Source organism: Anas acuta, chromosome 1, assembly GCF_963932015.1.
Source record: "Anas acuta chromosome 1, bAnaAcu1.1, whole genome shotgun sequence".
Classification (NCBI taxonomy): domain Eukaryota; kingdom Metazoa; phylum Chordata; class Aves; order Anseriformes; family Anatidae; genus Anas; species Anas acuta.
This window is the reverse complement of record NC_088979.1, coordinates 21618798-21644006: the sequence shown is the minus strand read 5'-3', so window position 1 is coordinate 21644006 and position 25209 is coordinate 21618798. Positions and strand designations below refer to the sequence as shown.

Here is a 25209-nt window from a genome sequence, read left to right as displayed (position 1 = left end):
AGGAGCTGAGAGGACCATGGACATGCAGGACGTGCAGCATCCCTGCAGTCTGTGGTGAGCATGGAGTTGCCTGGGTTTTGCTGGTTGTTGTACCCACAGCAAGGACATACACCTGTGCACTGTCCATGTCAGGGAAGTACAGGTACAAATGAGCAGCCTTTCTTGTTCCTTCTCCCACCCTTTCTTTTCCTTTTTCTTTTTTCTTTTTTCTTCTTTCTTTTTCCTTTTTCCTTTTTCCTTTTTCCTTTTTCCTTTTTCCTGTTTTCTTTCTTCTTCTTTCTTCTTTTTTTTTCTCTTTTCTCTCTTTTCTCTTTTCCCTTTTCTCTTTTCTTGTTTAAATTTCCCAGTTTTCATGTATTATCTTAGGTTCTTGCTCATTTCCCCTAGGCAAATCACTTCTGATCTGTACGATCACTTTGAAGGAGGTGGGGGAGACAGCCTACCTGTTTGTTAGGTTTATAACCCCAATATGAAACTGGTAAGACTTTTATAAAAGCCAAAACGCAAGCAAGACCCCTGCTACATGTTTACTTCATCTTCTAGTTTCTCACTGCCATTTCCCTCACCTTTTCAGTCCATTTTCCTTTATTGGCATCTCTTTGAGTGACATTAGGGCTATTTACAGCAAGGACACATAACTTCTTTGTACACGGAACACTATGTATGCTCACTTCAGGTATATATGAAACACTCATTTACCTAATGCACAAGATTATCATGAAATCTGCGTGAGCAGAATCGCGAGCTTTTCCTGTTTGTCAGCTGGAAAAAGCTTTCAGTCGCAGGCTGCTCATCTTGAATTCCTTCTCTTGTCTTGGGATGCGGATGTGCATTTTGAATACATGGTGATTTTCAGTTTCCAATTAAGTTTATTTGCAAACATCTGAACACCAGTAATTATCATTGCTGCCATAAAAGATGGCATTAACTGTGTAGCTTGAATTTGATTTCGTGTGGATTAGTGAACCTAGGAAAATCCTGGTACTGATTATTAAATGTAGGAAAGAGATATAAAATTCAATGCTACTGTAATTTTCAGTATAGATTAATATAAACGAGTCTCAGTAAGCACTTACATAACTTGTTTGCATTTCTAAGAAATGGAACATGTTTGGTTAGTTTCGGGAGTTTAAAAACATTCACACTCAGGTTTTCCAGTGTTGTTATAATTGGCTCCCTTTGAGCATAGAAGCTGGAAGAAATGTCATAATATCCACCAGGCAACTCAGAGTAGAAGGTTACTGCAAGCTACTCTTGAAATAAGAGGCAAGAGACACAAATGTGATTGCTTCATGGTCACTAATTGTATTTCATGGTACCTTGTTGCTCAAAGAAAATATTAATGATTTATCGATCTTTCAGTTTAGTCAGGTTCATTTGGGAAACGTGGCTTTCAAAGTTGAACACCGTGAATATAATCTGCCTTAAAGGAAAAAATGCATGATGATGTTGGGTTGTACTGTTTTTCTCTGTCAGTTGAAATAGAAAACTTGGTAATGTTTAGTAAAGTAGGTGCCAATTCCACTTCTAAATATCAAAGGCAATTTATCAGAACAAAATCCGGGAAGATTAGTAGGGCTTTTTCTGTGTGATTTTGATTCAGTTAATTCTTACAGATGATTCAGACCTGAACAAATTCCATTGTACAAAACCATATTCCTAAATTTGTACGACTTTTTAATAAGAGGCTTAAGTATCATGTTTATGTATTCCTTTTGAGTCAGGCTTCAATTTTCTCCTATGTTCTATTCTGGTAGTTTAAGTTGTTATTTTGGATAGGGACATTTTTCCAAATGTTTTGATGTTGAGGTTAACATTCAAGCCAACTTTGTGAAAGGCTAGATATGAACTTTAAAAAAGATTGTATTTTCTGAAAATGAAGAACTTTTTGAGCTACTCACTGTGTGTCAATTAGCATGCTTAATATACAGGTTTAGATTTAGAAGACCTACAGGCAAATTAGCTGTATAAATGCAAATACTTATTCAAAAGCTTGGAAATCTCTCTTATTTTGGTGTTTATTATAGTGCTTCTAGGTTATTTTCCTTTCTCCCGTTCTCATGCCAGCTACAAGCACTGTCCCTACGCTTCTGCCTTTAACACCAAGAGAGTTGAAGAGGATCTGCAGAATTTAACCCTCTTTTGGGCTGTCCTTTCTTATACATAAGTATACAACATATTCAGGGCTTCTCCATATTGTCAAGGACTTTTTCCATTGCTGGAAAAGAGAAGGATCTGTCTGGGGCTGGTTTCTGCTCTAAAGCCCTCTGGCACCTTGTAGGCTCCTCAAATCATTAGATGTGAGAAACAAATAAGCAACAAAAGCCCTCTTCCTTGTGTGTATGGGTTTTTGTTTTGGTTTGTTTTTTTGTTTTTTCCCCAAATCCTCTTGGTTCCCAAATCTAGTTAACTCCTAGTGCTTCTTTATTTTTTTCTTCTTTTATTTTCCTCCCTTGGCAAAAGAAACAACAAACCCCAAACACTTTGCTTTCCAAAGAGGCAACATGTTTTACTCTGAATTGCAGCTGTAAATCTTGCCAAAATTACTGTTTAAGGTCACTTTGTGGGCATAGTTTTTTTGAGCGATAGCACAGGCATTTCAGCTGCTTCTCTGCAATCTTTGCTTAAATTCAGGTCGTACTTGGAAAACAATTTAGTGCAACTAGTTTGAGGCTGTTCGGTGTGTTTGCTTTTATCAAACCTCTAGACTGGGCAGAAAGTGATGGCGCAAGTTACAATGAAATCTTTCTTTTCAGTAGTCAGTGAGCAAATGTGTTTTTCAAGCCCCTACTGTTATTCCACGGAATACACTATAAACTACATCTTAATTTCGTATGAAAGCTCTTTTTATCTGCAGAGAGGGATTGCTGCTGGTGTTCCAAGAAGTCAGCTTTTAAATGAGAAACCATCGGGCTTGGCTGCTTTAAAATCCATGTATAAATAAATAACAATCTGGTATGGATTAAGTGAGGTTGAGGATAAAAATTACACATACACGCAGAAGCTCATTTTACATCCCAAGAACAGCTACCCTTAAAGTTCCCTGATAAATTACATCACTTGGGTCCTTTTGCTGGTTGTTTCAGCATTGTAACTCTCAGGCAGCTGCATTCATGAAAGAAATAACTTCTGCATGTTTCAGAAAAACGTGCCTTCTTTTCTTCTCACTTGTGGCGAAGTTATTCTGGCTTTGTAGGTAGATATGAAATGCCATTCCTGGGAGAGACATTTCAGTCTCAAGTCCTTCTTTATGCCATTTGTTGTAAGAGAATGGATTCCTGTGCTTATAAAAAGCATCTTTGATGCTAGCTTTGATTCCAAGATGTCCATCTGTGTACAGAACTTGTTACAGGATTTTGACAAAAACGCTCTTTATCCCGAGCATTTGGTAAAAACAGTGTTAGTGAAGTTGTGCACCTTTAGAGATTTATTGGCACTTGCTATCTGTTACAGCTGCTGTATGGTTTCACCGTTTGTGAGTAATACCTTCCTACTGCCAATAAATACATTTTTATGTTGCAAGAGGAAATGAAAAATCTTATAAATGTGCTTGAATACCAACACCACCTTTTGCTGCTCAGCAGGTGGAATATCATGTTTAAAGAGCTGGGAACTGGCATCCCGTGAGTTGATGTCTCCACCAGACAGCTCCTTTCCTGGCCGTGCAGCCCCACTCTACCAGGCTGAAAGTCTTAGCCTGTTAGTTACTGATTCATTTGGGGCAGAAGAGAGGAATCTGTTACCAGAATTAATTATTTTTTTATTTTATTTTTTTTATTTTTGCCTTGTCAAGCGTTGCATTAAAGGGATCCCGTTGAGCTATGTAGGTGCACTCAGGAGGTTGTTTACATTTCTTGCTGTTAGCCTTTGAAATGATAATGAAATAGCACTGGCAAAAATAAACCTCAAACCTATTTATATTTCGCGTGACGGCTTTAATCAGCTGCCAAACAATGATGGGGCAATGTGCTCTGCGAACGAGGGTGGGGGAGAACCTGTCTGTGGACTGGAAAGCTTTGACAGAAACAGGACGCTGCCAAGGGTGGGTTTTGTTCTGTCCTGTTTTGGTACAGCTTAAAAAAACAACAAACAAACAAATAGACAAACAAAACAGGCTTGCAAGGTGAGCTTTGCCACCTACACCTGCTCCTCCATGATCCACAGGCCTTGTTTTGGAAGAAGATGCATAAAGAAACGTCTGATCCACAGAAATAGTCCAGCAAGGCTGGGCTCCAGCCTCCAGGCTCTGTGGGATTGAAGCGTTGTCATCTGACAGCATCAATTTTGAGCAATTCATTCACTTCTTAGCCTAAAATCACCACACCTGAAGTAGGGCAGTTCAGGGACAGCAAAGACATGCAACGCAGGGAGGCCTTGGCCTAACCTTGTCAGAGCTCCCAGTAAACAAGGTGTTTCCTCCTCAAATGCCTTTCCCCTTCCCATGTTGCTCAAAAAGTGAGTTGTATTGAAGTTTTTTCTTTATTATTTCTTTTTTTTTCCTTTTTTTTTTCCTGTTGCCAGTGCTAAGATTTTGGAGGAGTGTGTGGCTAACCCATCAAGTTAAAGTACAGTAGAAGTCAAGCATTTGCTTTGGGGGGTTGCATCTTTACTTTTTTTTGGCCTTTTGGGATTCTTGCTTTGAGGTTTGTGTTGCAAAATGGTCAACAATAAAAAATTCTTGCTGAGTTTCACCTGCAACTTTATGTCTCACCAGATTAAATTGAGACCAGCCTGATTTTTTATGTTTTTTTTTCAACCCTTTTTGGCCGATCAGTCTCTCTTTGCCAGATTTTACACAGTAATAATTGCCTGAAGCAAGCCCAAGAAGCAGATTTGTGTTCCTTCATTAAAATCAGATAAACCTTTTCACAAAGCAACACCTTTCAAGCAATTTTCATCTTTCCTGCCTGCACTTTCTGAAGTTTAAAGATGACTAGCAGGTGTAAAACACGTCGTCTTGGGGAAAGCTCCAAGAAGTGATTTCTGAAATGTGTCATTTCATAATGTGAATTGCTTCTAATTTATGTCGTCAGGCACATTTCACAGCACATTTTGGTTATTTCGTTCTTCAAAACTTACATATCATGATTGTTACTTTATATATATATATGTCAGTCTCACTTTATGTATGTATAACTGCTAAGGGGGTCACAAAATCTATACAGGTGTTTTTATCGAAATTCTTTAGAGCTGAGTAATTTTGTTAGCATTTCTTCAAAATCCCTCATGTCAAAACAGTCAAACCATGTAATTATCAAATCCCCCTCGTGGAATATCAGCATGTTGTGATTCTCAAAGCATTCCAGTTTAACAAGTTAGGGCATCATTAGACTTTTGGCGCCTTTTACTCTGTTAACACATTTCTTCTCCTGTTGCAAACAAAAAAATTCTTGAGTGTAACAATCTGTCAAGATGCTAGACAAGGAGTCCTTTCAAGAACGTGGCTCCTTTTTTTTTTTTCTTGGCACTGCTACAGTATGATCATCCTTATGTGGTCAGCAGCTCCAATAGCAGAAGCTATAAGGAGGACGGCAAATACTGCAGGGCATGAAACAGCCTTAAGAATAATATGAACTGATGGAAATCAGCTTACAACGGGAAGAAGAAAATCCTGATGGTGGATTGTTATTTGGGGGGTAAGCAAAAAAATTGGACCTTCCATGTGAAGTCAGGAAGAAAAAAAGGGAAGATGGAGAATGAAAGGCTCTCTGCAGATTCAAGAGATCATGAGCAGAGCTGCTAATTACTTTAAACTTTTCGTGCAAATGTCAGGTGTAATATTTTTCAGTATTTTAATACCTACATTGCAGTGTAGGTAAACTTCTCATCTCTCTCTTTCCTTCCCCAGGTGATTCCAGGAAAATGCAGTGTTTCTTTCTTGGCTTACTAAGGTCAAGGGTGATGACTTCAGGGGGTGCTCAGATCTGTTTTGGAGCAGGGCTCCTCTTCTGTGGAATTTTGTCCTGATCCTGTTAAGTATTTTCAGAAAGATTTATCTTCCAGAGACTGAAATACACATAGCAAACAAGTCCAAACTCAGAATGCATCACAGCACATTGAGTTCATGGCCAGAAAACGACATAATGGAAATTTTGTGAAGAAGGCAGTCTATAGTTTTGGGGTGCTGTCTGCTGACATGCATTTTGGCTGTAAAATCCAGTGTGTTTAACATCTTTTATGATTCCTTTAAAGCTATGTCTTTGCAGAAGGCTGATTTTGCTGACTGTAGAACTGGGGTGTTTTGTGCTGCAGACCTGACACGTGGTGTAAATGTTTTCTTCACAGGTGCCCCGGGGCTTCCCATCGAAGGGTGGCTCTGGAGAGACGGAAAGCAAGCAAGCTGCAAGCAGAAGCCGAGGGCGAGACTGGTCCCGGTGGGACGGAGCAGCCCAGCAGCGTGTCTCCGGACGCAGATCAGGGAGTGGTGCCGGCCGAGCAGAACTTCACACCCGCCCTCTCCACCTGGGCAGACGAGCCCAGCATCGACAATCCTCCTTTTGAAGAGAACACAGGAACAGACAGTATGTCATCAGCTATCTTCTCAGCCCTGTCACGGGTTGATTTTACCAGATGTAGAAGTGGTTACGGTGTCAGAGCTTGTCTCTTTGCAGGCTGTGAATGCACATCTTCATCTTCTGCTCTTTCTCTTGCAATTTCTGGAGAAGTGCTAGTGGGTTTCTATTATGGGCAAGTATGCAGCTGGGCTAAGAGCAGGCTTCCTGCACATGGAGTACTGTCCTGCTTGGATGAAAAGGCAGCTGAGTAGCTCCTGCACCCACCTGCATTGAACTAGCAGTAATGCCTCTAGCATCTGGGATTTTAGAGAGGAAGCACTGGGCCTGACTGCAGAAGAAGGTGGTCTTTTCCCCTTCCTTTCCTTGTGTATTTGCTGTCCCTTAGCATCCCATTTTTTCCTCTGTAGTTGTCTCCATGTTTGCTTCATACTCAGGCTCCTCCTTGGCACCTGTTAACACTTAATTCAGGTGTAAGAGTGGCCAACAAAGAAGCACGGTGAAGACATGCTCTGTGGGGTGCACCCCACAAGTGATCAAGTTGGAAAGGAAGTATCTGAAATTTATGATACAGGACAGGACCCAAAGGGTTCGGAATATCCTTTTCAAAAACAACCCCCTTTCACAAAGCATGGGTGCTACTAAGATGCTGTAGATTACTTCTAACGGCATAGGTGTCCCAACAAATAGTGGAATAATCCAGTCACACTTATTTAGTTTGTTATTAAACCATTGTTGTGTGCCGTGCCTATCTTGTCCTCTGGTGATTTGCTTTGTTGAAAGTGAATGCGGTATAAAAGACATTAATCTTCCTTTTCTTTTTTTTTTAATTGACAGCAAACCAACAGCCACCTACCTTGCCTGAAGGAGAGATCACTACTATTGAAATTCATCGGTCCAATCCTTATATTGAATTAGGAATTAGCATAGTGGGTGGCAATGAAACGCCTTTGATCAACATTGTTATTCAAGAGGTTTATCGGGATGGGATCATTGCCAGAGATGGAAGACTTCTTGCTGGAGACCAAATACTTCAAGTATGGAATCTCATTGCATATTCTGTCTGCTTGCTTTCCATTCAGTTGTTGCAGAGCTGTCTGTTAAATGAGATGGGAGATTTTCCTTGGCAGACTTATGTTGTGTAAATGTTAGCTTTGCAATTATCAGTTGGAAGGCCAATTAATATTCAGAGCAGAGCCTGTTGTTCTAGCACATTTGGCTGTGATGCTTGGTGGGGTTCATGGGATCAGCCCCCTGGAATCAGTTTTCCTCCTTCGCATCTCTTATCAATTTTTAAAACACAAGCATATTTTTTCTGTTTTTTGTGGGCCTCGTTCTTTATTTCAATTTTACACATGCTTTCCAAGGAAAGCAGAGGGTACTTCTGGGTAACAAGTTGGCATGATTTGTCCCATGTGAAAAGCAATTTGTGGATTGTAAGACTGCCTTTATCTTAATTGTTATTTTAATCTGTCTTCGGTGTTACCTTCCAAAAGCCTCTGCAGCTCATCTGCATCTTTCAGTATTTATAAAAGAGAGAGTCAGTGATGTTCCTCACTGGCATGATTTGAAGCAAAGCGCTCCAAATATTTTTCTGAAAAAATAAACTATTAGAATTTATTTTGGTTATGATAACATGTGTATTTTATTGTTGTTTTAAATTCCTAGCCATAGGCAATGTAAAAAGATCTAATGCTATTGATTTTATGTTGGGAACAGGGTTAAGTACAGTACTCTGAAGAACAGCAGTAATTGAATTCTGCATAAACAAGATAGTCCTCCACCTTTCTTCTGTTGTTGAATCATTCCACCTGAAACAGATCTGTTACTATCATTTCAAAATGACTTCACTAAAAATGCTTGCTTTTGATCTGATAGCCTAAGATCAGTCCAAAAGTAGCATCGGCCTTTTTCATTTCAATTTTTTTGAAACCCAGGAGAGGGAAGTAGCTTAAGTATTGTAGTTACACTTAGAATAAAATTAGTTTGCACTTCAGAAAATAGTCTCTTTTGAGAAATGTGCCTTTTTCCTCTCTTTGAGTGTTAGGAGAGTAGCTGGCCAAGAGAGTAACCCAAGGGGCTTCCAAAATGTTGCCTTTTTAACGAGCAGTTGCAGACACTGATTGAATGCTGCCTAATTTATTCCCATACTCAAGGGCTCTCGTTGGTTGCAGAATAGGAACCTTGTCACTGAAGCTTTGGAAATTCTTGCCATTTGGGTAGGTGTCAATTATAGTTTCCAAAGCCATAAGTGGCGATAAATTGACTATAAATAGGATTTATAAGCTGCAGTGTGTTCTCCCTATCCATGTGCTGACACTGAGGCTGTCAGATGCTAGGAAAGTGCTCGTCGGAGTCCTTTTGTCGCTGTGAGGATGAGGTGCAGGAGGTAAAAGTGAAACTTTTCGAAAGATAGGATATTTCTATTGCTTCAGATTTGCCTGTGCAGGTGCTGAGCTTTTGTATTCAAATTACCAGGCTTGGTCTGTGCAGGTGTAATTAGGCATAGGGTTAGACACAGCTCAGTACAAGCTTCAGTCAGTTATTTCTGAAAACGTCTTCAAAGACTTTTTAGGAGCAGTGAAGGACTGAAAGGAAGCCAGGAAGGACTACGGGGTGAAACTGGGCGTTTTCTTGCCCAGTCAAAAAAGATTTGACATCTAAGATCCCCTTTTAAGATGGAGGGGAGCAACATTTAGTAACTGCTACATGCAAGTGCATGTTGTGTATGACATGCAGGTAGGTGCCTAAAAGTGCTCTAAATTGTCCCTTTTTTATGCTGGACTGTGACAGCAATTTATGTAAAATATGTTCTAATGAGAATCTGTTTTCACAAGGAATGCTAAGGCTGTTTTATTCTGGAGCTGTGAACTGCCTTGTAGAAAGAAGAATTAAATTTTATTGCATATCTTCTTGTATGCCCTTTGCAGGCTTCCATATTTTATGTATTTACTTTAGCTAGCGACAGCTAAAAATAAAACTAAATTTAATTTAAGGGCTCTGACAGATGAGCCCTGGTGGATTTCGCTGGTGGCAGCTTTACATGTTATTTCTTCAAGCTGTGCCTCCCCTCCCTCTGCTCAAGGTTACATCTGGTCTGGGGGCAGCAGCTGCATTGCCCAAAGTCCCTCAACTCAGATGTGTGATGTAAACATGATGGTTATTGCACATAGAGTTTTGGATCCTTCTCTTCCTAGTTGTTGTTGGTGGTTTGTTGTTTTATTTCTTGGTTTGTACAGATTGTAATTTTTGGATCAGTATTTGGAATTAATTTCTTATGATTTTTTTAAACTTTGGTATAGATATTTGGCATCAATTTTTGTAATTTAGTATACATTTCTTTTTTGGGGGGTATTTTTTTTCTACTTAAATCGTGGGCAGGGGCTCTTCCATCAGGGCACAATAATATGTGCCAAGGATGATGTTTCAGTGTTAACTACGAACCCCTTCTTACACCTCTGAACAAGGCAAATAATGCTTTGGGGCTAGTTTTTGTCGTCGTCCTGTTTTCTGTTAACTCATTGCACTGTCAGTTTTTATCTTAACTTTACAGTGGAAGAGACGACTGAGGATAACTGATCTTTGCATCAGTGGGCCACATAACAAACAGAGTTCTTGTGGATAGGGAGGGAGAGCTTAGTTTGGTTTTCATTTACAATTGAATTTTGAATGATACAGGTTGGAAGTCTGAAGTTCTGACCTCTGCTGAAGTCAATGGAAAAGCTCCTAAGTTCATACTAAGGCTTCAGAATCATAACAACTGCCTTGTTTTCTGTCTTAATGAACAAATTTAAGTATTCTGGTTTTCATTTTCTATTTTTTTTTTACATCGTGGAAGTACTGAATATTGTTAGATGTAAGCTTTCCTTGGAGATTTGGGTGAGTTCTTTTTATAGCTATTTTTATAGATTTAAGTGATAACGAGCTTGATGCTGAAAGCACACATGAAGTTCTTGTTCTGGAGAACAAACTAGGTAAAGATCTAGGGAATACAGGAGACCAGGAGAACAAAAACCATGGAGTATGAGGATGGGGGGCATTCACCATTAGAGAGATGTTGTTACTTTTGTGGGAAATAGGTTTGTAGACTGAGCAGCCAAAGTGGGTTTGCAGAAAAGGGTGGAAGGAAGAGAGAAGAAGCCCAGTACAAGCAGATAAGTAGGTTGCTCCTGGTAGGTTTCCTTGGATTTTGCAGAGACCTCTGAATTTAGTTTGAAGAGGACTTTATGTCCATAATGAGGAACAATTAAACACATGAGAACAATATTCTGATCTTTTTTTATTCTTTTTTATTCTTTTTTTATTCAGGTGAATAGCTTTGACATCAGCAACGTGTCCCACAACCACGCTCGAGCTGTGCTGTCGCAGCCTTGCACGGTGCTGCACCTCACCGTGCTGAGAGAGAGGCGCTTCGGGAGCCGCACGCACGGCCACGCCGAGACCACCACCACCACCACCACCACCTCCTCCTCCTCCTCGAGGGAGGACAGCTTCCAAGTCACACTGCACAAACGCGACTCCAGCGAGCAGCTTGGCATTAAACTCGTACGCAGGACAGATGAGCCAGGAGTCTTCATTCTCGACCTCTTGGAAGGGGGATTGGCTGCTCAGGACGGCAGGCTCTGCAGCAACGACCGAGTGCTTGCCATCAACGGGCACGACTTGAAGCACGGGACACCAGAGCTTGCTGCTCAGGTTATACAGGTAAATTGCATTCCCTTCCTGAAGCCATGGCTTAGCTCTTTGTGCGAAGCCTGGGGTCGAGTCTGTCCCAGACAGAGCAGCTTGAGTGTGATACCTAAAAGCCTACAGCAATGCAGTTTGCTGTGATATGTGTGCTGGAAATAATGCTGCAAAACAGGGTCTGCTTGGCACCTTGCATATGAAGATCATCTCATTAGAAGTGAAAAGTGCCTTAATCTTCCCTAGCATGCAGCCTGAACATTAGAAGGGTGCTTATGTGAGTATCATGTAGCCTACTGCTTAGCCAAAAAAAAATAAAAGGAAAAAAAAGACTATTATTATATTTGTGTATGCAGGTTTGATTTTTACACTTAGTGAGACCTATAAAAGTGGGCATTGTTTTATATTGATTTACCTGTGCATTGAATTTGGGGGTTGGAATAGGAAAGTGGTTTGCCAGGCTTCATAGGAGAGGTGGCAGCTAGGAACACAATCAGTCTTCCATTAGTCCCATACAGTAAAATTCATTTCCTGAGTGTTCGGAAAGGGCTGTTCCAAATGGCTGGCTCGGCTCTGATCACAAATACTACCCAAAGCATTACACAATCAAGCACGTGTCCCCTTCCTATTCCTGCAGGAAAACCTCAATGCCACACCTGTCTCCTAGTCTATAAGGAAACAGCTGCAGCACGTTGCTGCTTCCCGCTGATGGGATGTTGGGAAAAAATGCTCTGTTTTTGGTAAAGTTGGAATAGACCGGTAGCAGGTTCTTGCAGTCTAGTGTAGTTGCCTTTGGTTAACCCCAAGTTCCAGCACCAAACAGAGAACCACAATTCAGATGAATCATAAATACATGTTTCAGGTATCATTTTAAGAGCTTCCATTGCAGTTAAAGGCAAGTAACAATGATCCTGGGGATTTTAATGCCAGTTTCGCAGTTTCAGAATACAGCAAAATGGTCAGAATTTTACAGTGGGTAACTTTTTTTTCTCCTGAGGTATGTTTTTAAATCAATGGAAAGAGCTGATACTTCATTTAACATCTATTATCTGAGTCTCCTGATATTCCCACATCTCCAGAATTTGTTGGTCTGCTCATATGTAACATCTTTCTCTGAAGTCTCTTTGGGAAATACCAAAGGTGTTCAGAGCTTATGATGCATATCTGCAGATCCTGGAGCCATCATGTGTGCATTTCTTCTTTTATTGATAACACATTGCACAAATTCGTAGAGGTTGCAAATGTTTTTTTTGTTGTTTTTTATGTTTGAAGCTTCATAAAGCAGAGAGAGTTGGTCCTTTTGGCAAAGAATTTCCAGGTGATGCAGAGGTAACACCAGGGAAAAAAAAAAAAAAAAAAGAAGAGTGTTACTGTCCTCTCTTTCTAGGGGGAATTGCAGCAAGAATCGAGTAAGGGACTGTGTAGTCTGAGAAATCTGTGGCACCCCCAGGAACTGAAAAAGAAGTTCTGGTGTCTTCTTGTTTCGTCATATAATTTTCTTCCCCTCTGATAATTATCAGTATCCAACCAACTTCTTTATTTTGCTTTATATATTTGACAGGCTAGTGGGGAGAGAGTGAATTTGATCATCTCTAGACCCACGAAGTCACAGACAGTCAGTATCATCCGAGACACCGGGACTCACAACAGCAACCCACACCAACACCAGTCCCAGCAGCTGTTCCACAGCAGACCCAACTCGCATAAGGTTGGTGTTTCTCTTTTAAGAGCTAAAAATAGAGTTTTTGTCATGTGATGGTCTAAGTGAGTAGCAAGGCAAGACTGGAAGAAAGGGTTACATCTTCTTTTCGACCTACTTAACAAAGATTTCCAAGTTGTGAAGTCCTGCATCATGTCTGGAGTAGGAACAAAAGATACACGTTTTAGTATTTTTTTGGATTTGCTGACTGCTGTCATTCAAGAGTGTTCTTGTTTCTGCCCCTATGCTGGCTGCAACCAGCAAGGACAGGAGATTTGGTGCACATCATCCAGTACATAAAGAGCACATTGAGGAGATGTGTCATTTCTTTCAAGAGCCAACAGTGCCATTTGCAACACTAAGTTCTGCAGGGTCAAGATAGGAGAGAGAGGCAGAATGAAGAGACATTCATGAAGCTAGTGTCAAATTATCCATAAGACTGCAGAAATAAAGCCTGTGCCTCAGGTGTTCCTGTGGTTAGAACAATGTGACTTCTCAGTGTTCAGATTTTGTGAAATAATTTTCACGTTGACCATGTCAACCAAACCACTTTTCCTCCTATCCACTCTGTTGGCATCACTGTTTAATGTCACAATTCTGCTGGGGGAGCTTTAAATGTGTTGAAAATATGTATTTTTTTAAAAGTTTGGGTAATTTCATAAAGGTACAAGGGGTAAAGGTGAGGCTCTTTACCCTGAGGGGTAAAGGTGAGGCTCCCAAATACTGTTAGTGCTTGCCACAACAATACTCCATATCAACAGAATCATTACAGCTCATCTGTAGCAGAGCCTGAACCCACTTTCCATCTACCAATATATCTTGTATTCATATTACAATTCCAAAGCCGATTAATTGGCTGAGCTGATTTCCCTAGCATACCAGTACCATTCATGGGCTCTTTCGAAGTAGCAAGTCTCATACAACTGAAAGTGACGACCAAGCTAGACTTGTCCTAGGTTTCATATAATTTATCTTTGCTTCTGTCTCATTAACCTACAGTTAGTAGGAAAAAAAATGTTTATATAATTGCGTGGCACCAGCCAATTAGTCCTAAATCCTGAAAACTCCAGGAGGAATTGTTCTTATAAGCTATGATACATATATTGTGTGATTAACACGGATATGCAGGCAGAATACTCAATCAGAAGGGACATGTGGCACTGGAAGTGGAAGAAAACAGTTTCCATTTTCTAAGAGAAAGTGGGAGAATAATGAAGTGTTTGTATTCAGAAGAATCTTCCAGGTTCTTTCTAATGTTATTTTGGATTCTTTCCAAGTATTTTGTTGATTTAAGATGTTAGTGCAGGTGTACGTGCAGTGGTTTGAATGTATCACTAAATATCCTGAAGGGGAAAGGCTTGAGCGAATGAAATACACTTTGACTCAGATCTAAATCCTCTAGATAGGGAAAAGCTAAATAGGGGCTAAACTTTGTGATTCATGTGTTAGAAAATGAAATGCAATGTTTTCTTCTTGCTTCAGGTTTGGGTTATCCTTACAATCATCAGGGAGTCTGCACAAAGCATCCATTAACAGCCCAGAGCATTGATTGGCCTTAGCTACTCCGTGCTCTGAGAGAGGCTACACACCAGCTGTGAAAGAAAACATGGCACATAAGGGTTTTAAATGGCCCCTCTGTTTGATCATGAAAACATGTGGTTTTGTTTCTTACGGAGCTTTTTTGTAGTTGTGGGCCATATTCTACTTACAAATGAGATAATGCTGATATTCACCAAGACATCAAAAGATTTATTTCTGCTTGGTTTCTAATCTTTTGACCATACGGTTTCACGGCACAGTCCTAAAATTTAACCTGTTCCAGTGTAAGAGCTAAAAGAAACTGTAGTGAGATTTTCAAGAAGAGCCTTTATAAACTTTCTGTCTATACTCAAGCATCTGCATGAGTGGCTTTTTTATTTGATCTGATGTAGAAGAAATCAAGATGAAGCCAATTTACACTACGGACTTAGTGCTTTTAAACCTTGTCCAAGTGCCAAAGTATAGCTTTGGGGTGTATTTAGTTGTGTTCTTAGTTTTTGTTTTGTTTAAGTTTTAACAACATTATTTATTCTTGTCAAACAGGATCTCTCCCAGTGTGTTACATGCCAAGAAAAGCACATTACTGTGAAAAAAGAGCCACATGAATCTCTTGGAATGACAGTGGCAGGAGGCAGAGGCAGCAAAAGTGGCGAATTGCCCATTTTCGTGACAAGTGTACAGCCTCATGGGTGTTTGGCAAGAGACGGCAGGATTAAACGAGGTAGGGCTTGGCTTTCCTGGTGGCACGGGTGGCCTCTGATTGGTTTTTGATGAGTGCATTCACTGAAATCAGGTGGTGCCATAATGTCTTTTAACAGATGTAACAAAGCCGTGATGAGTGCTTGTCTTCATGTTTCAATAATGGAAATACAGTATTTATTATCACACTTTTAGGAAAGGGATGTTTAGAGAGCGATAGGAGGGGAAGTGGATGAGATCAGGAAATGTCTGGCTAAATTCTTTACAGCTGACTGTAAACCCCTGAGCTGAGGGTCTGATGTGGTGCTTTGTACTGTAGTACACGCATCCTGTTTTTGTGTTTAATTTGGAGGGATGGGCCCCATCTCTGTTCAAGGAATCTCCAATCCTCACTATAATATCTGAGCAGCTCAGATGATGGCAGGTCATAGCTCACCCAGGTGAAGTTTACCCCCAAAGCTACTTCTGTAACAACTGTGACACTTGAGTGCTCTCTTGTCCTTTCTCCAGCACAGCTTGGACTTACTGATCTTCAGGTGTGCTGCTGCATACGACCCTGTTCCTTGGCTTTGCAAAAGGATAGAGGGGACTGGGAGGTGGAGGTTAGACTCAAAAGAGTTTAGACTCGATGAAAAAGACAGTCCTGAGTGATCAATATCTAAGCAGTGATGATTAAAACATTGTGCCATATGTGAAGCAAAGACTGCATATGGAATCTTTGCAATTCAGAGTTCACAGAATCTCAGATCGTTTTAGGAAAGAAATTCAGGGGAAAAAAAAAAACAACTTCACAAATCACAAATTTAAAAAGAACAGTGTGGGAACCTCCTTATATGCTTCTGAGATGAATTACACCCACATACCAATGTGTAGTCTTTCTTTTTCTGTACTACTGTGAAAAGTACAATTGATGGAAGAATCACAATTGCTGTTTCATTATGTAATATTAAAGTAGCAAAAGTGAAAGTGATTTAGAGTTAAGCTGCACCTCAACTTTATCTTTCCTTGGGAGACAAAAGCTTTCAAAAAAAGAGTCTCATTCCAAAGGTGACTCAGTTGTTCACGTTTTTACTTTGAGATTCCTGACTTTCACCAATAAGTGGACATTGTGTGAAGGAGACTACTGTTTAGACCGTAGATTACGTGCTTGTTTTCACCCTGAGGCATTTAAAAATTATTCTGAAATAAAATAAAGATAGTGGCTTTGTTTTTAGTGTCTTGGACTGTTTCCAGATTATTATCTTTCCACAGATACTTTCATTCTTCTAGTGGATTGGTTTTTGCACCAACCTTTCCAGTAGTTTTTGAATTGCTTTCTCTTCTCACAAATTACAAGCTAAAAAAAAAACAGACCTAGAATGCTCTATAGAGCCTCACTTACCTTTAAGATTTGGTTACGTTGTGGTGCCTAATTTGTTCTTTTCCGCATTCTTCCTTCCCCTGTAATGTTTGGGTGAACCTAAGATACTCCACTGGGAACAATTACACGTTAAAGTTTTAAACAGACAGGGTAAAGCTTAAAAACTAATGATGCTATTCACATTCCCAAGGTGCTAGTTCAGACTGTCTCAGCTTCAGAAAAATACAGTATTAGATGAAATCCTGGTGAGAGAGGTGCCGCAGGTATGAACAATCCTGGCAGACTGATGTGTTCTTATTTGCACCTCTCATCAGGTGATGTGTTGCTCAACATCAACGGCATCGATTTGACTAACCTCAGTCACAGCGAGGCGGTGGCCATGCTCAAAGCCAGTGCTGCCTCTTCAGTAGTCGCCCTGAAAGCACTGGAAGTCCAGATTGTAGAAGAACAACCCCAGGCTAATGAAGAACAACTGAGTACCATCAGTGAAAATGAGTACGATGCCAGTTGGTCACCGTCGTGGGTCATGTGGCTGGGACTTCCAAGGTACTGAATTAATTAATACGATAATTAGTTACCAAAGCAGAGGTGTTTTTAGTTGCAGCACATCTGCCCTTATTTCTGCCTGCCCAACCATCTCGTTCTGTTTGCCTTGTGCTCACAGTGAGGACCATGAACAGGAGCAATGTTTTCTTAGGCAACTGAAAGATGAAGAGACTTGGTTTGCTCCCTCACAAACCATAGTAGCTGCCCACATGGATTCTTCTCATTGAATAAAAGTAATCTTTTCCATTGCTTAACCATATCAAAATTTCCAGTAGAGTATCTAAAACCAGAGAGATAATTAATAAAAACCCAAAGTGTTTGCCCATGTGTCTCTGTGCTAATCTACTACTTAAATTTAAGAGGCCAAATATATCATGTTAGAATAGTGGATCAAACTTTCCATTCTCAGACTTTTTACACATCTCTTACACACAAACAAGCCTGTAGTTACAAATCCTCATGTATTTTTTTTCAAAGAACCCACTACCATCTCTGCCAAACACAAAAGCTCTTGAAGATTTGCAGCTCCCTCCCTCCTCTTTCCTAATCTGCAGTCTGCTTGACATCACCGTGCTTCATTTTTACTGTTCTGTTTTTCAGTCTCTTGTGGCTTCAGTATAAACTCATTCTGGCATTGCTTGCTATCAAGAAGAGCTCCCACTGCAGTGAAGAGTGTTACTAACTTCAGCCAGAGTGGGCAGGTTAATTCCTCTCCCTCTGATGGAGTTACCAGGCAAAGGCCAGTAGTTAAGTGTAAAACAACAAGAAAGGAGAGTACTGATGGCAGAATACATCTGAAGATAACAGAACCAGGAGTTACCTAATCTTAGTAACCAGCTCTCAGCTTTGGTAAATTTTTGGCTTTCCATGCCACAGCAGTGGTTTATTGCTTACATGCTACAGAAGACCCTCTGTTGCTCCTAAGGTTGTTATTCATTGTGCTGCTGTTCTTTAAAGAGTATTGTACTTCAGTAAAGAACGTGGCATCGTTTTTACCCAGAAGTTAATCTCTAGTTTCTTTCTTTTTTTTTTTTTTTTTAATTACAGTCTCTATGTCACTGGCAAGAATTTTCACTTAAGAAGTAAATATATACGCACCAGCACAGTTAGTGGAACATGATCAAGATTATTTACCTTCTGCATAACAAAATGGTTAATCATTTATGTTTTCATTACTGGTGATGCATCGGTTCACAGATAAAGAAGGTGGAGCATGGACTTTCAGATCTTTTCTTTGAGTAGAAAAAGCCTGAACTGGCTGGGGGTGGAAGAATAATGCACTGTATATTTGACTTGCAAAGTAAACATCGGATATCCATTTTTCCTCCACATTCTTGCCACCTGCGAAATCCCTATAAAGCCATATTATTGTCAGTGCGCAGAGTTAACTGCGTTTAAGTCATTATTCTAGCACCGCATGATTTCTTTTTAAACACGTTTCTGTCTCAGGAGTGTGAGGTTTTTTGGTAATTGGCTCGAATATCACAGAATTACCCTGTCTGGGAACAGAACTGATTACCATACCTCCCCTTCTCCTCCCTGCTTATTGCAGCGGTGGTGGTGTGAGAGCAGGTGTTCTGCCTAGCATGGCAATGTCTGTATGAGGTATCCACGGCTTTTTCTCTTGCTGTCCTGTGCTTCTCTTCCACAGCTGCCTCCATAGCTGCCACGACGTAGTGCTGCGGCGGAGCAATTTAGGAAGCTGGGGTTTCAGCATCGTCGGTGGCTACGAGGAGAACCACACCAACCAGCCTTTCTTCATCAAAACCATTGTTCTGGGAACTCCTGCCTACTTTGATGGGAGATTAAAGTAAGTTAAAACACGGGTAATAATAATAATCAATGCTTGTAACTAGTTAGGTGCGGTGCAGCTCGTTGCTCAGTGAAATATGCTGCAGCACCTGGTGCTTTGCCTTCCTCGGGGTGTGATGCAGGGCAGCACGGGCTGCTTAGGCAGAGGGCAGGGTGTTTGTCACAGAGGTGATGCTCGTGCTGGCACCTCTGCCATCTCCTGTCCTCCGCCCCAGCTGCAGTGCTGATGTCCCCTACCATTTCCTTCTCTCCGTTTAACTTTTTTTAAGCATAAATTTTACAAATATCTCCATGTGCAGGCCTGGTTACTTTTTAATATATTTGTCTTCCTAGAGAAGTGTTGAAAAATTAAAGAACTTTCTCTAAAATGGGGGAAATGGCTTTATCCTTTCATAAAGCCTTCTGAAGGCACCACTGAAAACTCTGGTACTACAGATGGGTGCTGCTGCTTCAAGAGAAAAGTGTGAAAGTGGATGGAGAAGTCAGTACCTCTGAAGAGATCATTAAGGAACAGTGCCTTGAGAGTTATTAGCTGGCAGAAAAGACAGGGATAAATAGGGCAGGTTCCATGGAGGCCCTGGAGAGCTGCAGGAGAGGCTGGGGGAGCTGGGCTTGCTCAGCCTGGAGCAGAGCTGGCTCTGGGGCACCTAACAGCCCCTTCCAGTTCCTGCAAGGAGGTTATCGAGGACATGGAGCCTGGGCTCTGCATGGTGGTGAAGGAGAGAGAACAAGAAATGGCAGGCACAACTGAGCCAAAGAGGTTGAGACTGGGTATCAGGAGAAGCATTTTCCCCATGAGGATGGTGATGCTATGGCACAGGTCACACAGGGAGGCTGTGCAGACAGGAGGTTTGTGACACCCAACTGGGAAAGCCCTGGTCAGAGCTTATAGGTGACCTTGCCTTGAGCAGGAGGTGGGATTAGAGACTTCCTGAGGTCCTTTCTGGCCTTAAATACTGTATTATTCTACTTACACGTTACACTGGATGCAGTCCCCAGGTCTAGTATACATCTATGTATCTTAGCCTCTTGTAGGGTTTCAGAATTAGGACTTACAATTCCTATTAAAGGAACCTATTAAAGGTTCTCTTGCTCAAAAACTGATCTTTATTTTTTTGTGCGTGAAAGTGGGAGTAAAAAATATGCCATAGGTTTGTGAACATTACGTGGCTTGAAGTTTTATGGCATGGTTTTCACATGTAGGTTTACTTACCGAGTAACTTGAGAAAAAAATGTGCTTATGCCTAGAGCCCTTGCCAGTAATTGATTTTTCAGTTCAATGACTAAATAAATAAATGAAAAAATAGTTTGGCTGAACACAAAATTAGATTTTTTGGCCAGCTATGAAACAGTTTGGATTAAATGAAAGATTTCAGTTCAACCCAAAGTAAATAATTTCAGATCGGGGAATTAATAACTAGAAGTCTTAACAGAAATGGAAATATATTCTTAAGAAGGGAAGAGTGCTTGTGGCCACACTCACCCCTTGTAAGGAATGGAAAAGATACTCGTCTGCAATATTGTGATGTAGTGCCCTCTGTTCAAATCTGCTCTTACTGAGACTATGGACTTGGAGCTGGGCCTCTCCCATCAACAAGGGCTACCGTGGGGCCGGTCTTTCTGAAGCTGTTCCACTTTGTTGAAATTTTCTGAATGTTTTGTTAGGCTAGAGAGAAAGTGAGAAAATAATTTCACAGCCCGGTAGTTAGGACAGTTTTCTGCCTACAGTATCTGTCTGGTATGATTTTGTAGAAGGTGAAAGGACTTCAGCAGAAAGGCTGAGGGAGACCCCACTCAGTGAATTGTAGCATTGTGGGTTTGATGCTTTCTTGGGTGGTGAGGTACCTTGGTTAAAGCAGAGAAGGGCTTCCAGTTGCCTGTTTGACCAGTGTTGGTCACACTGCTTCTTCCTCGGTTCTGTCCTAAGTGGGGGCACCAGGAGAGCTTGGGAGAGCATTTTTTTTGTCATCCACTTTTGGTGCCTTCAGTAGTTGGGAGGATCAGTGTCAGGAAAAGTCCCGTTCAGTCTCCAGCATCTCATTCCACTACACTAGGGGATCCCAAACACGCTCAGGTTGCAGAGATGCCTGCAAGATGGAGCTTACCTAATGTAGGAAGAACGTGTGTGCTTTTTTGAAATTTCTCTTGAACTTAAGTAAAAACTGAAGTGTAACCCTCTAAGGCCAGTTTTCTCAAGGCCAACATACAGCCCCCTCCCAAATTTCTGTTCCCTGATTTAAAACACAGAGATGCTACAGCTTCTCCGCTGAACCATCTGCTGTAGGAGATTTCAAGCCAAATGGTTACATTTCAGAAAATCATAAGCCATTGAAAACAAGGGTCTTGGTTGGAATGTGGTTGGTAACCATCAGTATCTTTACTTACACCTCCCACAGTAAAGCCGTGCTTGGTGTAAATGTGTTATAACTCACACAAACAAACATAAATGCTCTGTTATGCACACGCTATCTCATTATCTTCTCCTGACTCCAGGAGATCTTTCCAATTCTCTCTTCTCACATTTCCCTGCAGGTCCGCTTTTAATACAGAACTAATTTGGTATTAGTGTTGAAATCCATTGATTTGGGAATTTCCCAGATGAGTTTCGTTAGTAAAAGAGACTTAAAAAAAACACACACAAAGGGGTTCAATTTTGCTAAACTTCCAACCTGATGGAAAGCTACCGCCCCACGTGCTGTTTGTCGGGGTGTGATGGTTATTGCAGAGCCGTTCTCATCGCTGGGTTTTCTTCTTGTGTCTTTTAGGTGTGGTGATATGATTGTTGCTGTAAATGGACTATCAACGGTTGGAATGAGCCATTCTGCACTTGTTCCAATGCTGAAGGAGCAGAGGAACAAAGTAACTTTAACCGTGATTTGCTGGCCCGGAAGCCTCATATAGATTTATGAAATCATTTCGGTTCAAGCAGCTTCATTTTCTAGATAGCTGGCACAAAAATCTCTTTTTTTTTCTTTTTTTTTTCCCCCTATTGATACAGCTGGTTATAAGCAGGGCCAAAACTGCTCTACTCACTTTCTTTGTTCTTTTTTTTTTTCATGGGCCTCTCAGACTCGTTGTATGTTCTCTTCCCATCCTGAAATAGCCATTTCTGTTCGCTACACCCATCGCTGAGGCGAATACAAATTCACACGTGCTCACACAGAAACTCCCACTGCAATAAGGCTGTCATTGAGCTTTCCCTGTCGAGCAATAGCCTTGGACAGCCAGCAGAAGAACTTAGCGGTTCTCTGGGTTGCTCTGAGCAGACCTAAATTTCTATGTAAGATATAAGCCTACCAGCCACGTGCCCATTCGTCCCTGAGATGAGAATGTGTGTCGGTAAGGCAGAGGCGCATCCACCTGCTGCTCTGAATCAGTTTCCAAAGGTACACCTTTCCATTTTGTAAGCCTTTCCCTTCGAGTCAGCATTTCAGACTCACTCAAGGAATCCATCGTACTCACAAGAAATTATTCAGCCCCCGTATTTTTCCTCGCAGGGCATCAGTGTTCATAGAAAAGTAGGACAAAAGCCTGATATTACTGGAATTTTTATAAAGTGCAATAATTGGACTCTTTGTTAGGAAACTTTAATATATTACAGAGTTTGTATCCTATAATGAACAGAAATGTGGAAGTAATTACTGTTGCAATGCTGGCAAGAATACACATGCCCAGGGTCGCCTTTGAGTGAATGGCTTGCAGTATTAGACTTTCCTTTACAAATGAATGTTTTGCTATGTCGGAGAATTTTGATGAACATTTTTACTGAGATCATTTTTACCGTTTATATTGTAGCTGTCAGCTCTCTTTATTCACGTGTGGAAGCGATGCTTTGACTTGTACTTTGTAAATGAGAGAATTACTTGCAGAAGCAGCACGCTATTAAGAAAACTCGCGTTCTGGTTTACAGGTGGGCAGGCTAGAAGGATGGCTCTTTTTGTTCAAGTCCAACTGCAGAGGAAGCTGCAAAGTTCACTCGTACTCTGTCACCTCCTGACAAATGTGCAAATGCCTTGATATAAAATGCTGAAATAATCTGTCTTGCGTTTCAGGATTTTATTTTTCCTGTAGAGAGCACCTGCTATTAAGTTGTCAGTAAGAATAATACTGTTTATCTTGGATTGTATTTAGTATTTTTAAAAACAAACGTGTAACTTCTAGACTTTGCCTTTCCATGAGATTTGCAGGCTAAACACCCATTTGTTTAAAAAAAAAAAAAAAAAAAAAGAGGTGTGGGGCACGTCAAGGAAACTTGTAAGTCGTCAGTGTTCCGCATATTGGAAAAAGAACTTCATTTGTAGACCAGGTTCACAACCTGATCTGATTTTATGAATGACCTCTGTATTGTATTATTCATTACCAGAGAATGTATTTGAGAATCACGGCATATTTCGATTGTGAAGCATGAACTTTCTTTTCCAATTTAGCCATTATAATATTGGGGCATATTATCGCATGTCATTAATTCCAGTAGCTTTGTTTTAAAAAATAAATAAAGTTACTCTTTTACAAAAAAGAAAAAAAAAAGAAAAAAGTAAAAACCTCGTATGAACAAAGTGGTTTTATTCCTCTCTATGATGTACAATATTAGTTTAATTTCATAATACAAACGAATGTCCTCTACAGTATATTACTGTATTGAGAATCTTACTTTCTGAAGCAAACACCAAAACGATTTGATACTTTAGCTGATTTGAGTTTCTTCCCATTCCAAAGTGGTGATTAACTGTATACTTCGCTCCTAATGCAGATTTTTTTTTGTAAAGTATCTCTTACTGTAGACCTTAGGGAAGATCTTGACATATGTACTAGATTTAACTTTTTTTTTTTTTAATATTATTTTAAAAGTAACACTTTTCATTCAAAACCCTGCAAAAAGCTTTTTTTTTTTCTTTTCTATGTGTATGTAACAAAAGCATGGGTTAGCTTAAACTGTGCAGTTTTGTTTCAGTGTGTTGTAGCTTTTGATCAGAATGCTTAGTGAGAATTTTTTTTTCTGAATGAATTCCTTTCCTGAATCATTTTGCCTCTTTCTCTTGTAGCTGCATAGTTTGTTTTTCCGTGCCTTCTGTTTTAAATTATTTCAAGATTATTTTTTTTTTCAAGATATTGCTATCTAATTGTATGGTATTAATGAAGGATGAATGAAAATAAAAGTTCATTCTACACATTGTAATAACTCAAAGTTTTGTCTCACTCTTTGCAAAAGTTACGGGTACCTAAATGCAGATTCAGTTTAAAGTTTTGGGGTTTTTTCCATGTGATTTATCACAAATCACATCCTCATCCAACCAGGGTTACGTATCAGCTGTTTAAATAGTAATTCAAGCCCTGAGAAATGTCTGTAAAGAGGAGGTAAGATCTGTGCCTTCTGGTTCTTCACCACAAGGAGCATTTCCTCCTCTCCCCTCTATGCCAGCTGGTACTGATCAGCTTGGGGATGTTTTCACGGCGCTGATTTGATGCAAGGAGACAGTCTTGCTGGAAACATCACTTTTTTAGGATCCCAGAGCTGAAATGTGAGCCTGCTGGTAATCAGTTCCCATCTCCATCTCCTGCAGGCAACTGTGCTCCGTCTTAAGATGTCTGCAAAGCTGGAATGAGCCTTGAAGCAATTCCTTGATAATTTACCATAAAGCCTTACGACTCACGTTGCCCAGCTTCCTGTTCTCTACAGTAGTTAGTGGGTTAAGAATAGATGAATTCCTCTAAAACAAAAACATACTTATGTACAAAAATACGCAGGAAGCCTTCTGTAATGCAACACACTGTGAGAGTTTTGATTTACAGGCAGATCCATGATCTTGTTGTTGCAGCTGAACGTGCACAGAGCTGTTTTGTGAGGTGGTGGACCTAAGCATATGCATGCTGTGTCTTCGTGGGAGGAACACCTTCCCCAAACAGCCCTATGAATCCTCAGCAAAGAATATAAAATAGTTTATTCTGCTTCACGGCATGCCAATGAACCCGCATCTGAAGACATAAGAGTTCATTTGCTGCTCTAAACTTTCTTTTTAGACTCAGTAACAACAGAGGGGAAAATTCAGTATTACAAAGGAATTTAGAGCTCTTTTATTCACAGATTCCCTGATGTATTTGGGCTGGGCATAATGAAAGCCTACGCGTGGTTCTCAGATATATTGTGGTAGATAATATTGGAAGCGAGGCAAGTCCCACTCAGTCAGGAAACTTGACCATTTTACTTTTTTACTTTACTTTTACTTCAGGCTGTTTCAATAGCTGGTGGAAACTTGTTGACCATCTGAAGTGTGAGATCCTGATGAGATGAAATAACAAATACACCAGGCAGGGCAGCAGCGATGGCAGACGTAGAGGTAAGCCCACAAGGCGATCACATT

General features: G+C 40.5%; 1 protein-coding gene across 3 annotated transcripts in view; it reads left to right on the top strand.

The window, feature by feature from the left end:
• Window positions 1-24035, top strand: part of LNX2 (ligand of numb-protein X 2) — a 66569-nt gene extending 42534 nt beyond the window's left edge. For all 3 annotated transcript variants that reach the window (XM_068672171.1, XM_068672188.1, XM_068672179.1), the window contains exons 3-10: window positions 6286-6521; window positions 7350-7549; window positions 10821-11216; window positions 12757-12903; window positions 14977-15154; window positions 16807-17038; window positions 18690-18848; window positions 21616-24035. In XM_068672171.1, the coding sequence (XP_068528272.1) occupies window positions 6286-6521; window positions 7350-7549; window positions 10821-11216; window positions 12757-12903; window positions 14977-15154; window positions 16807-17038; window positions 18690-18848; window positions 21616-21751 (1684 nt within the window). In that variant the 3' untranslated portion in view covers window positions 21752-24035. The remainder of the gene's footprint in view (window positions 1-6285; window positions 6522-7349; window positions 7550-10820; window positions 11217-12756; window positions 12904-14976; window positions 15155-16806; window positions 17039-18689; window positions 18849-21615) is intronic.
• Window positions 24036-25209: the final 1174 nt, after the last annotated feature.